This window comes from Myzus persicae, unplaced genomic scaffold, assembly GCF_001856785.1.
Source record: "Myzus persicae strain clone G006 unplaced genomic scaffold, MPER_G0061.0, whole genome shotgun sequence".
Lineage (NCBI taxonomy): Eukaryota > Metazoa > Arthropoda > Insecta > Hemiptera > Aphididae > Myzus > Myzus persicae.
The window spans coordinates 668,090-683,116 of record NW_019104078.1 but is presented as its reverse complement, the minus strand read 5'-3'; the positions used below and the strand labels follow the sequence as shown (position 1 = coordinate 683,116).

The window sequence follows — 15,027 nt, the reverse complement described above, 5'->3', positions numbered from 1 at the left end:
AGTGATAATGTAAGATACACTAGAAGAGATGAGCTAAATGATGGTGTATTTATTTAATAGCACTGCAGTAGGTTGTAGGTACAAATCCAATATTCAGTATTCTAGATTCCAAATGGTTTTTCACTATTCAACAAGTCAAATAACGTAATAAAATTCAATTTATTGATTTCCCACTTTAAGAACATTCTCTTATTGCACTATTTAGTACATGCTCACAAAGAGGTTAATTGCTAAGTTTAATTTCATTACGTAGTATTTACAATCCATAGTAAATACGACATTGACGAATATTGATGAATTATTGCACGGAAATGTATGGCTAGGTATAGCAGTAGAAATGTAAACTTCAATATTTTTTTTTCGTTGAATTTTTCTGAAAATGTTATTGTATTTTTCTAAACATAATTAATTTTTGAGATTGTATGGTTGGTATTTTAGTCAAATATTTATTATATTTAATTAAGAATTAAACGACTGGGAATATCTATAATTAAAATTAAAATTTATAGGTCTCTAGGTACATGATAGATAAAATATATTTATCAATTTATGACTTATGTTATTGCGCTTATAAATTAAGTACAATGCAATTTGTAATTTATAATAGCTCCCCTCATAAAAAGTAGTTAGTATTGCGGAAATAACAAAAAATGGAAAAATCGATAAATGTAGGAAAACGTTTATCAACTCCACATTTAAACTGCAGTAAAATTATTAACAGTACCTCTTATTGTTGTTGAATTTTGCATGTGACGCGAGAAGACACTTTTGAATAATATTGCTACAGCTATACTCGAAATCCTGACCAGAAAAAATGATAGATATCAATAGTCAATACTATATTTTACAATAGCAGTGATATTTCTACCTGCCTATACCTACTTACAACCTGAAAGCAAACAACATGAAAAACCAATTCTTAGGCTATCTCCGCATAGGTACTGCACAAATTGAAATTTTGCACTACGAAATATAGCAGCTGATATAATTTACCGAAAATAATTTTATGTTTTTTACAGGATGTATATTGTCTATTGTGTCATATTTTATTCGGTATTCCTATTGGCATTATGATAAACATGTTTAAATTGGTTTTACAACGTATAAGCGATGAATTATTATTGGTTTTTTATTTTTTTTGCATAGCCATGTAACGCAAAGATTACTATATAGTTGTATATAGGTAATACAGCCAACTCGCGATATAACGACAGTCGATGTACTCAAAATCTCGAAATAACGAATGAATTTTTGTTCCTTGGAACGTTTCGTGATATAACTAAAAATTAAATTTATTTTTGTCCCTTCAACATCACGAGGTTTTTTTGAACCAAAGCTCTACCAATGTAACACATTTTTACGATTTTGGAGTTTGACACTGCGAATTTTTAATTTTTTTAAGATACACGTCTGCTGGAGTATAAATTAAAAATAAATATTATGCTTGCTAAAGGAGTAATGGAGTATGTTTCGGCGATTATAATACGATAAGATGAAATTTAAATCGATAAATGACTGTACACATTAAGTCTCCTCGCCGTCTTAAGTAATTTACAAAGACGTGCATCGACGACAGTGTAATATTTTATATGTATAGGTACCAGGTACCTACTAAATAAAGATGATTTTTTTTAATTTGCAAAAAATTACATTTTACATATTACTTCCAATTTCCATGCATATAACTGGTTTCGTAAGCATAATATGCATATTGATATTATACATAACTATGGTTACAATTTATGATTAAATTGTGAAAAAACCAAATTTTAAAATATTTAACGTCATTGATAAATCGTATCAATTCTCTTTTATTGCGTACGCAGGCAGTTATTAATAATACATTTTGCGATGCGTCAAATAATTATATTAAAACGTTTTTAATATCAGTGTAATATTGTAATTTTTTTAAAATACACCAATTTTAATAAATTTGATTTTAACTTTTTCTCGTATACTCACAAGATTATTTTTTTTTTCTGTATCCAACTAATTAAATATTTGTTCAATGGTCACGCAACATATCAGCACCTCAAAGTTATGTTAGGTACTAAGAATAGCAGATATAGATAGTATCTATTTTTGTAGACGCTTAATTTTTTTTTTGCAGTATTTTTAACTGTTATTGTATACAATAAAATGTATTAAATACGTTTATTATAATAAACCAATGTACCTCCTAATATCGATTTGAAAAAAAATAGAAGGAAAACAACATTATTCGGATGAAAACATTTATTTTACAATGTAAAAAAAATATAGTAAATTAAAATAAATAAATAAATAAATAAATAAATAAATAAATAAATAAATAAATTGTACAATAAGATAATATGAATGCGTAATATCATTATTCTGAACAATAATTTTCAGTTTAGTATCATCCTCATGATATATAAATTAAATTAATACATTGATTGACATTTAACTATTGTTATTGAAACCAAAAATATTGAGCAATTTCTTAGGCCAGGTTTTATCCCGTAAATGTCATGCTTGTTATATTTGCGTATAGGTATGCGACGTGCATGATTATCATACAAACGACAAACTAACTGTTTTAACATTAATTTAAGTGCAATATATTAGTTTAAATTAAGTAAACAAACAAAAGTCTTTTACACTAAAACTATAAGTTTCGAAAATTAATTATTAAATATAATCTAACTGACCAGACTAATGAGTTGTCAAACTATATATAATCTTAATTTTATTTTGTTAAGGATGATTACGATCCTAATTAAATAAAAGTATGATATATAATAAATAAGGAGTGCATACAAGTTAATGATAATATTATGGCCTAGTATAGGAATTACAGGAAAATTACTTTCCATAGAATAAGAATGTTTCCTCATAACGTCTTTTGATTTATATAGTCAGACGAAAGAGTTTGTCTATAAGATTGCCGATTCCCGTGATCGGCTCATCCTTCTGAATAATTAGCCTTCGACGAATGCATATTCAATTATAAATTGTATTACACTCGTCACTCTTTGTAGTTTACAGATAATGTAATAGTTAGAAAAATAACGATATTTAAAAAAAATGTCCTAATATTTTCTAGTTTTGGTTAGGGTGAAGATAAATTGGAAAGTGTGGCTGTTTATTGACTCGGAATTTGAGCTTTATAGGCCATGGGTTGTGCTCCAGCCTGGGGTGGCGCGGTCCTGGACACACGTCTGATATAACGGCTGATACCATCTTGAGAACCAGGTGAACCACCATTAGATGGTTCTATTACCGAAGGTTCGGTGGCCACAATACTCCTACCCCAAATGCTACTTCCCCAACCGTGATGGTCGTGATGGTCATCATACTCTCCGTGCTCTGGTGGCTCGTAATGGTGTTGGTGGTGAGCATTCTCGTAGTACACAACTTTGTCGTGGTGACCGTGCTTACCCCACTTGATATCGTACCATATCTTGAAGGTATTGGAAATGGCGTAGATCATTGCGATGACTAAGAACTTGCTCATCAATATCGATTGGATTGTCATAATGATCATCTTGATCTTTTGCTTGAACAGATAGATACCAAACAAAACTTTCAACACGAATTTCTTGATTTCCTTTTGGATCTTTTTCTTCTTATGATGTCCTCTGCCTAAAAAAAAAGTTTAAATTAAGCATATATTTTTTTATCAAGACTAAAATTAAATTTGAAAAAATTAAACCAATTAATGCATTAATTTAATCACTCTGCGTTTAGCCAATTTAGTTTGCATGCACCTATGTCATTATAGAAGAAGAAAACTGGAATAGTTGGAATGCACAGAAAACGGAAACATACGAGACAAACAAGACAATCTTGGTGGAGGCCTTAGGTCGTTGATCGAAAATACGGTTGCTTTCATACGGCGCGGCGGATGCGTGACCTAGTTTAATTAATTTATTGTCGGCTGATTTCAATCTATCTTTATTCACAACCGGTTCCCAAGTCGAAGACATGTTGATTTAAACCTAGTTGGCCTACATATAATCAAGTATAATAAAAACACTCTTATAAGTGATCACTTGCTTATGGAAATTATACCCTTGACAGTGGCATTAACTATGCACATCAATTACCTTCATGTTCATGTTTCCAATTATCTATATACGCATATAAAACCGGATAAGACGTGTTCAATAGGGTGAGTGAAAACGTATAGGTACGAAAACAGCAAAATCATACAGCAATTAACTAATTGCCAATAGGTAAATAAACCAAAGAGTGTTAGATTTTTATTTTAATATTTAAAAAAAAAAATGTTTTAATTTTACTATTTATTTTGAGAGGAATTTAATATTAAGTTCAATAATGATCGTCATAAGAATTAACGAATATAAATTTGTGATTTTTGTCATTAGTTAGTGATTATGAACAATTTAAATAGGTACGCTTGAATGAAATTATTAATAATTAAGTTTTAAATTTAAATACTTTTAGTGATTTTAAAAATGGCTGATTAAACAAATAAGTTGTTATAGATTAAAATACATTATGAACATACCTATATTATAATATTGAGTTAAATCATTATACTGATATCTAATGTAATAATTAAAATCGATATGAGTAGATTAAACAATTAAAACATTATAGATATAAAATTTATATTATTTGAGTTATAAACTGATGTACTTACATATTATAAAGATTTTCAAGTTGATTTTTTATAGAAAAAAAAATATATATACAAATAATGGTATTTCAATTTCAATCTTTGCTTTCACTACCTATAATCTATATGTATAATAAGTCACGTTTTAAGACTTTATCGAAAAGAAAAGGTAAATTACTAAAAAAAATCTAGTGCTTAACAAAGATAAATCCAACAATCGTATTTAGTGCGTATATATTTATGTATAAAACTGGTTTATTTTAGAGATACTTGAGATTTACAGCGAAGATTAAAACTGGAAGCTGTAATTGATTACCGGTGAGGTAAAATCCGGTTGACACAATTTAACATTATAAGGGTACCAATAGTCCGACAGCAATTCACACAAACTTTTACTGGAGAAATTATGTAAAGGAGACGGTCAACATTCTATACTTTGTTTTAAAAAATGTCAAGTACATCCCAGGGCCTGTTTTATTGTTCAAGATTTCTCTTGTAATTATTTGAATACTAATATGTACTTAAATGTAATACTTAATACTTATAAACCGAATGCACTTCAAAAAAAAAAATAACAAAGTAATATTCCCTCATCATTTTTATTGGCACACTGTCTTATTATTATTTTTAAACCCTTTGATTATTCATTATTATGTATGACTTGTTAGTGATTGTATATCGATTATTTATTTGTATGTGTTTCAATTTCATCGCATTATTGTTTTCTTCTGATATAGTAGATACCGCTTAGTTTATTAAATTATCAGAACTCAGAATCATGTAAAAAAACATACAATTTGCACTATGATTTCCTATGATAAAAGATGTGTAGACTGAACTAATTAATAATTCATATCAGAATTGTTTTGAAGAACACATCTATTGTAATTATTCGGATTTTAAACTGGTCATTAATTAGCAATATTAGATTATTAGATATATTGCTTTCGTTGTTTTCTCGTAGAGTAATGTAGGTACGAGTGCTATGAAAGTAGGTGTATGGAAAATATTAAACAAAAAGTTAAAGTCAAAATAATATGATCAATTCGCTTTTATATTTTACGCTCTAAATAATTGTGTGTAATTAATAAGCGTTCAACGCATTTTATAAATAACATTTTTGTAACAAGTCGTGATAAAATAAAACATTCGCATGGAATAGTAATTTTTAATTATTATAAACACGTACTATACACGGTTTCATTGAGTAAAAAGATTCGACATTAAACACGCATTATGTGTCATACACATACCAATGTTATCATAAAATAAAAAACAACTGGTAAAAATAATATTTTACTTCTCATAATAATTTTGCACTCAACGTATTTACCAATTACCTACATGCGATAAGATAATGTTTTATAATACGTTACATACTCGTAGTTTCATTTCTCGTATTTCTATACCCTCCTCTAAGTGTGAAATGTTATTTGAATATAATAAATAATAATTATCCTATTACTCGTTGATGCAGCATTAACTGTTAATCCACATAACTAATTTTATAGCAGTATTCAATCGCTAATTCCCGTTAAAACCATTAACGGTTTTTGATATATTATTATATGTTTGGGAATGCATAAGTTGGTATAGGTACGACCGGTTGTTTTGTAAACGAGTTTTATGCAGATCTATTTAATATTACTATTATTAATCGAAAATAATTGTGACTGTGTGTTGTCGAAGCTTTAAACGGTAAACTGAAAACACCAGTGTAGACACCTCCTCTGTTATAATTTAATAAAATACCTACCACCCATATACTTTCTCCCGGGTCATTTTCGTTTTTTAAGTTTTTTGTATATATAATTAGGTGCGTTATAGCGTTTAAATACGAGTATCCGGTTCATGTATCGTGGTCGGTAGATCAAAAATATATTTGTAACATTGATAGGATTTTTCCAATGTATACGGATTCACTCATTGTGTAATTAAATACAAATAAATAAATACGTGAACTCTTTCACGCACTGAAGTCCACTAGTTTTCGACTGTGGTATTTTAAGTGCACAGCCACAACGGTGAAACATATACATAAATTATCATATTTTTTTTTGGATCGGACAAACTGGTTTGACACCTTAGGTCTAATATTAATAATAATAATAATCTTTCTCCGAACATTTGCGTGTGATTTGTCCTCATCCGTAACACTTTTGGAAACTGGTTTGGTGGTAAATTCCAAAAAATGACCACCCACAAAAAATTAACAGTATTATGTTACAGACGATGTCCGCTATAGTAATGCGGGCCAATGGTCAATAAAAAGCCAATACGATAGTACATAGGTAGTATCATGATTTTAAATAATTAATACTTTATAATCAATGGTAATAATTATGAACGAAATTCGAAACGCATTGGTATCGACTCAAAGGTGCCGTGAAATAATTCACACTTGTTGTTAAATATAATACCTACGCTACTACTATGATTATTAATATTATTCTCCGGAAAAATGGATGTTCAAATTAATCTAGGTTAGGCCGTACGTTCTTTTTTATAGGAAATTAATTTTGGACAGTGGTTAAAAAGTAATAGGTACAGGTAATTACAGGCTTTTAATCGTAGTAAACAACTAGCTACAGATATTATTCAATTGTTTTGATAGAATCTCTACGAGAAATCGTATAAACACGACACTGCAAGAGGTGTTAACAACTACGGTGAAAGTCCTACAGGTACAGAGTATCATCTTCACGACGGCGGCAATGGTATAATATAATATATGTGCATTTAATATGTGTGTTCAGGTATCTGTGTTCCGGTGTCCTTGTAGACCATTATCGCTCGTGTGATTATTTAAACATAAGGTATGTACATATACATTTTCCCCCGGAGTGTACAAGACGTGAATGTTTTCACTTTGCAAAGATAAAATTAATAAATATTTTTAATAAAACCTATTGGGCAAATATCGAACAAACAAAAATTGGAAAACTCAATCGTAGATCAGTAATTGTGTTTAGATGAGTTTCGAGAGTGACAAGACACAAGCTAATTTAAAAATATTATCTTACTATGGAGTATGAATGTAGGTATTGTTCGATCGGACTCCGATCAATGTCACTCCCACGTATATCAATATTATACCCATTTCTACGACTATGCTCTTGTCGATGTACACATAATATGTGATATGTGCAATTTACAACAACTGATACGTTCGAAAACCTATACCTAGTGTATTTTATTCATTTGTTATATTCGGTTCTAAATAGTTTGTGACGAGATATGAATGGAAGAAAACCAATAAAAAGTAGGTGATGACTGATGAGTTATAAAATGCACATTATAAGTTTTCTTTTATTCTTTGCAGAGAAACAATGATCATGATTAAAATTATAATTCTCAATTTCTACTAGTACGTATCAGTCAACAATTATTTTTAATTGATGTATGCATATTATTGTTTTTAATCTAGTCCTATTGTAACTTCATCATGATTTTTAAAGTGTTTACCAAGTGTAACATTTATTATTACAAATTTTAATTTATTAATAAGGAACTATTATAATTATTATGTTGAGAAATCATATTTAAAGGTTTGGATAAAATTGTTTTGTGTAAGAACACACTTGGTAATCACAATTGGTACCTATACATATTTGATGCCCCATAATTATATGTTTTTGAATAGTTAATATTTTTATTCTACAGCAGAAAGTTATGCAGTTAATGCAATTTTTATTGTATGATTGTTATGTGTAACTTACTATGCAGCATAATTGCATTTACAATAACTGGATCATGAATGTGAAATTTCACGTGATTTCATTAATTTGGTTCAAAAAATAAATATTTCATGATACAGTTAATTTTTGCTACGTGCGAGCGATAGTTCAAAATCTAATAATAAATTACTGTTTCCTTGGCGCCACAGGCCGAATGAACAATTGTATTTATACACATACACACATCATATAGGTACATAAATAATGTGCTTATTATTATCGTTTAGTCAATAGTATAGCATTTAATAGTTGTTATAGAGTAATGGAAACATAGCGTATAGGTATTGTAAAAGTCATAAATCATGTAGGTACCTATATTATAGAAGAAGAGCTTAAATAAAGAATTGTTCATTTCTACGTACACGTTATTATGTTAGACGTTCGATGTCACAAATGTTTAAAGATACGCATATTATTATGTTGACTGTCCGGATAAGTATTATAATAATAATGGGTACTATTATGTTAATTAAAAATAAAATTTTAAACTATGTAGTCCTTACTTCTTGGATTATTGAGTTTTAGAAAATATGTGTGAAGAATGTATTTTGTTTTAACTTTGATAATACCTTAATAGTTCGTCATAACGTATTTTGGAACAAAAATTATCCGCTAGTATAGTTTCGAATTGAATAATTATACCTACCTACATTTTAATCCAACGATAAAACAAACGACTGCACCTATGCATATTTGAGTGAATGAATAAGAGAAAAATGAAGGGATTAATTGACTTCGGAGTGACATCTGATTATAGTAATGTACCTACTACCTGTGTAAATGTTTTGTTTTGTCGGTAAACTCACGATGTTATGATTCATGTCCAGTTTGTGCCTAAAACAATCCTTTTACAAACTGGCCACCAAATTGAGTAGGTACGGGTTAGATAATAATAATAGTTTATAGCCTAGGTACATTGTTTGGTGTAAATAAGGTCTGAAAGTTAACTCAAACTGCAGTTCAATGTCAATAATTATCATAAAAATAATTTAAAACGAGAGCAATAGATTTTCCGGTACCTATAGTAAGCGTATTATGAATGTACTGCCTATATGAAAACGATTGATATCCGCATACATAATCGGTACCTGTTGGATCTTGAGTGAAAAAATCGGAAAAGTTACAGTCAGGCAAGTGTGAGCCAATCACGGTGTTCTACGCAATACAGTTTTGGTGATCGATGATGACGGGGTATTAGTGTGGTGTTTGACTAACGAGTCGAGTCTGGAGGGTGGTGACAGTAAAAAGAATATTGTTCGGCAAACAGTGGGCGCAATCGCGAGTAGGTAGGTGTGTATAATACGTCAATAATAATGATAGCAATATAAAGTACGATAATAATATGGCGCATAAAAAAAACAACTCACCTTGGTCGAGGTCTTTCGGGGCGTTGACGGGTGACCCGCCGGCGGACGGCGCCGAGGTCTCGTCTTCTTCACCACCGCCGCCGTTGTCGCCGCCGTTGAAGTAACTGGAAATGCCGTACGTGATGAAATCGCCGATCTGTTGGACCAGATCTCCGACGCCGGCCACGTCCTCGGCCGCGGTGTCCGGGTCGCTGTGGGCCAGTCCGACGGCCGTGTCGCGCATCGACACCATGGCGCGACTCATGCGCGATTCCAGGCATCCGAGGGCCGCTTGAGGCTTCTTGTAGCACGCGATCACTTCGGCCCAGGAGACGCCTTCGTCGGCGCTGTTCTGCTGCTGCTGCTGTGGCTGCTGTTCAGGGGACAGCACTGTCTGTTCGACCGCAAGAGCCGCGGCGACGGTAACCGCCAACACCAGCGCTGCTACGTACTTGGCCATCGTGGTGGACAGGCAAACGGTGCAGTGTCGCGGTAGAAACAATGCGATTTGTGATCGCGTGGACACACGTGTATGCGTGTCGTCAGTTGTGTGTGGAACGACGTGAATGCCCGGCCGCGGTTGCCGACGATGAGCGGTGCAATGAATGGTTGTGAATGGATGTCCGGTGACTTTATAGAAGCACCGTCGCCGCCGCCGCCGCCGCCGCCGACGGGCAACCCGGTCCGGACGTGACCAGTTTCTCGGAAGTAGCTCACGCGGGAGAGAAGCGCGAGCGCGCACGATACGGTATTAGATTATCAGAAAACGCGCAATAGCCACTGCTGCCGTCGCCGCCGCCCGCGGTAAACCTACCCAACACGTTCCGGGAGGCTTCGTTTTTCGTGTACCGATTTTATTTTTTATACATATTATGATAATATAATATACTCGTAGAATATCATAGTAGGTCTCTCCGGCAGTCAAGGACGCCACATTACAGTGTATATTATTTTTTCGATGCAGCAAAAAGTCAATTTTATAACATAACATAATAATTATACCTGCACAGTGCATAGGTACTCAATATATCCCTATATATTCTGCATAATATATTCAACGATATTAGAACATAATTTTGTGTTGATAAATCGTGGACGATGTGCAGTCGGGGCGAGTATTTTAGAAACGTTCAACTGAGTCCGAGAGTCTTGGAAATTGAAAAAATTTCCGGGGTAGGCGAGTGTGGGTAGCAACCCATTGAATATTATTTTCAAAAAGGTCGCATGAAAAATTGGGTAACTCTTATATATATATTTATAATCTTTGGTCGCCAATATACAAAGGTTGAGAATCACTGTGCTATAACACACAAGTAGCTAATTTTTCCGAAAAACTGAAAGTTGTCGTTCGGAATGGTGGTTACATTTATGAATAGGAACGGTTGACGTTTATAATATCATATTAGTTAGCTTTTATTGTAACGACAAACGAATTAGAGTAAAGTTAAATCACTTAATAAGTTTGGTTTCAGTAAGGTCAAGAATGTTAAGAAATTAAGAAATTAAGAATTTTAATACCATATAAAATCAAAGAAAACTAGAATTAAATCATATATTTTAATGGGACCCTAGAACAGTTGATTAAAAACATTTGATTTGAAGATGGTTAATTAAAAACGATAGGTAAGTCATTAACACTTTTTGTCAATGTGCTTTTCATCAGTAATAGAAATATTTTGTGTACTTAATTTTGATATGTTATTTATTTATCATACTAAAATTAAATTGTATTAATTAAGTCATCAAAAAATAAATATTTTACTAGCTAACTTATCATGTTTTATGAATAATCACTTTTGACGAACTGCCCAGACTCTATACTACTTTTACGAGCATTGTTATATCAGTCTTTTTTGTGAAGTGAAATAAATTATATTCTAGACAAGACTTTTTTAAAAATAACCGGTTAGTACTATTAATTGTTAACGATTTTGAAAAAAAACCAAACAGTGAAAAAAAACTGCAAGTAAATTTATAATTTTTCGGTTTGAGTAATATTAGACACCAACTTTTGTTTTTCTTAAGACCTAGGTTCCTGCGGTGATAGTAGTATAGTAGTAATTGCAGATTCATTTTTTATTTTTCCAAAGAGATATTTATAGTGATTATATGGATCTTCTAAAACTCGAAGAAGCTTATAGGTACAGTTTTTCAAGGTTGAATTGTATAACAATAATAATAAATTGATGTGTTATTAAGTAATCTAATATTATTGTAATTGATATAATTATGTACCTACCTATTTAATACTTAAATATTATGAATCAATTTGTGTGCATTGTAATTGATTATTCTTTTGTTTTAAAAAACACTTGAAATATTTTACATACGTCATTACATAATATTATATTATACAAGTATCAAAATACTTGTATACATGGGTAAACAAATAACGGATAGGTTAACATAATGAATAGATACTTTTAAAAGATGTTAATTATTTTCAGTTAATGTACAATGATTGTGTGTAATTTTAATCGTTGTATACATGTAGTCTCAACTCTAAAGTTCAGTGATTTAATAAAAGGTACATGCCTAATCGTAACATGACATCATCAATAATATTTCAGTTATTGGCTTATTGCCGAGTATTATTACAATCACTGATTTTACGTTCACGCTATTATGGCGTTTTGAATATAAATCGTATTAAGCAATGACTACAGCAGCAGTCTGTAATATACCTACCACGATAAAGGTAGTAAATCGATTATTATTATCTAATTACATTTTGGCAGGTATTGAAAATATTATTTAGTATGTGCGAAATAGCAAAATAGATAGCGTAATGTACCAAATTACCTATACAATTATTGTATCTTCTTGAAATGATTAATTAATGAGGAGATCATTTTACAATAATTTAAATAGTGAACGGGTACCTGATTTTATCATAATTGTCTTAACATTATAATTATCTATTAAAGGAGATTTGATTTATTCGTTAAATTGTATTCATGATAAAAGGGAAAGTTTACTTAATTACTGTAATTATACGAACCTCGAAAAACTTGCTATAATTAATTGACTACCTAAACTTAAGTTGTAACACACAAGATCAGGTAGGTTGGTACTATAATACAAATAAAGGTACCTACCTACCTACTTAATACTTCTTAATTTATAATAATTATTTTAAATATTTATTTTTTACAGTAGATACCTACAAGTAGTAGTATCTAAACCTAATCAGTCATTTATTATTTTATAAGCCGGTGTATATTTACTGAATTTCACTACTAAACGAGGAAAAAAATAAACTAATTGAGTCCGTACTTTAGAAAAGTAAAATATGTCAATTGACTCCATATAATTTTTTTATTTTATATGATTTTATTGTGCATTTCTATAGTTTTGATTGTAACAGAATATAGAAATATCAACATTGTTGAACACAAAATTAGTGCATTAACTGAATCAAACCAAAAGAAATTAAACTTCCTATATCTAAAGAAAAGAAAAGAAAATTAGAGATAAATACAGCAGTTAGAAACAAAACAAATACTTAGATTTGAATACATAAAATGTTTATAGTGTAATTTTTTATGAATTCCTGGTATAGATAAGGCATAACATTTATTTGTTTATTATTTTAAACAACTCAATAATAAAACATATTACAGATATATATAATATTCTAATTATTTCCGAATTAACATAAAAGAAAATTGTCAACAGTATCTAAAATGTTTTTTCTTACGAACAATCTTAATAGTTTGTGAAAATTGAGCAGAAAAGGTTTTTTTTCTAAGTCTAGCGAGACCCAGTTAATTAAACATGGCCTTAATTATAGTATCGTGTTTTAAATTCTAGAAAGACAATATTAGTACCTATATACACCTAAAAAAAACACTGGACTCAATTTGTTCTAAAGGTTTTATTGGGACTCGGTACATATGTGGTCTCAAACACATAGACACATAGTCACAACGCTTATGCAGTTATAAATTACAACTCATCCTGAGTTATGCAGTTTAACAGGTAACACGAATCATCCCACGCAATTAGCATGTTACGAAGTATATCTTAGTGTTAACATTGGCTCGTCGCCAAGGAGATGTTAATAAACAATAGTAGTCTTATAATCATTAAAATTAACATGTATATAATTACTGTGTTTAAAATTTAAATATCTATGATTAATCAGTGTTTATTACACTGTACAAAAACATTTTAGGTAATTATATATATATATACACACATGATTAATTCTTATGAGGACGTCGTTTTAAGTAAGTTATGACATTTTTGAAACTGTACATTTTTTAAATGATCATAACTTACTTAAAAATAATGATATCAAAAAAAGTCTACACGAGACCTTAAGCTTACCTGTAAATCTTAAAGTACCTAAGTCAATTCACTGTAATATCAAAACTAACAGCTCGCTATGAAAACTGGTCAACGAAAATTTGCTATGTGCAAGACGGAAACAACATATGCGTGTACGACGTCCTCTTAAGGGAAGGTTCAATGTTTTCGGGATTAGCTGGCCTCTAGCTAAAGTAAATTTTATTCAAATAAAATTATTAAAATACGACTGATTTTTAAAGTAAACAATATACATTTAAATTAGTGCTTTAATAGTTATTTTGTGTTTGTATAGTTATATAACTATGATTAAACAATAGGTGAATGATCAATTATTTATTATTTTGACTAAAATGTTGTGATTATGTTTTATGTGTATAAAATATAAATTATATTAATATTATTCAGTTGGATATTTGACTTACATAGTTATATCATAGCTAAGATCAAAGTATTTTTAAATCAAATACAATCCATATATTTAAAGTGTTATACCTAAAGTCATATTTTAGTAATTTATAGTAGAGGTGTAGATACCCTACTCGAACACGACATGTTTTTCGACGTGTTTGTTGGCAATCTATAGTCTATACAATAATACAAATGTCAATTAATACTACAAAATATATATAAGATAATTTTAACTTCATACCTTAATATTATTTGAGCGGATAATGAATAAAATAACTCATCCAATTTTAGGTTTGCGTCATGAAAACTTTCTTTGTGATTTTGAAACAAAATAATTTCACGAGGGCATAATATTATTGTACATTGAGCCCGAATATAATAAATCAACCGCTTATTCTTTCATCGAAATCTTATTTGAATCAATTTAACCTTCGTTTGTACAAGCATATTATTGTTTAATTACATATATTATTTAATCATAAATTTATAATCTGCTTCATTTAATTTTTGAAATGAAACTTTTTATCATTTCGATACCTATTTTCATACAGGTACAAATCTATAAAAAACAAAGCTATTAAGACACTAGCTTTATAACAATAAAAAAATATATATT

The 15,027-nt window shown here is 30.3% G+C and overlaps 1 protein-coding gene across 1 annotated transcript; it reads right to left on the bottom strand.

The window, feature by feature from the left end:
- Positions 1–2,398: 2,398 nt before the first annotated feature.
- Positions 2,399–10,306, bottom strand: LOC111038402. Its single transcript, XM_022321475.1, has 2 exons — positions 9,711–10,306; positions 2,399–3,606 (listed from the first exon to the last, which is right to left on the bottom strand). Exons 1-2 carry the CDS (start codon positions 10,147–10,149, stop codon positions 3,107–3,109), a joined length of 939 nt encoding a protein of 312 aa, XP_022177167.1. The 5' UTR covers positions 10,150–10,306; the 3' UTR covers positions 2,399–3,106.
- Between the last annotated feature and the right edge of the window lie 4,721 nt (positions 10,307–15,027).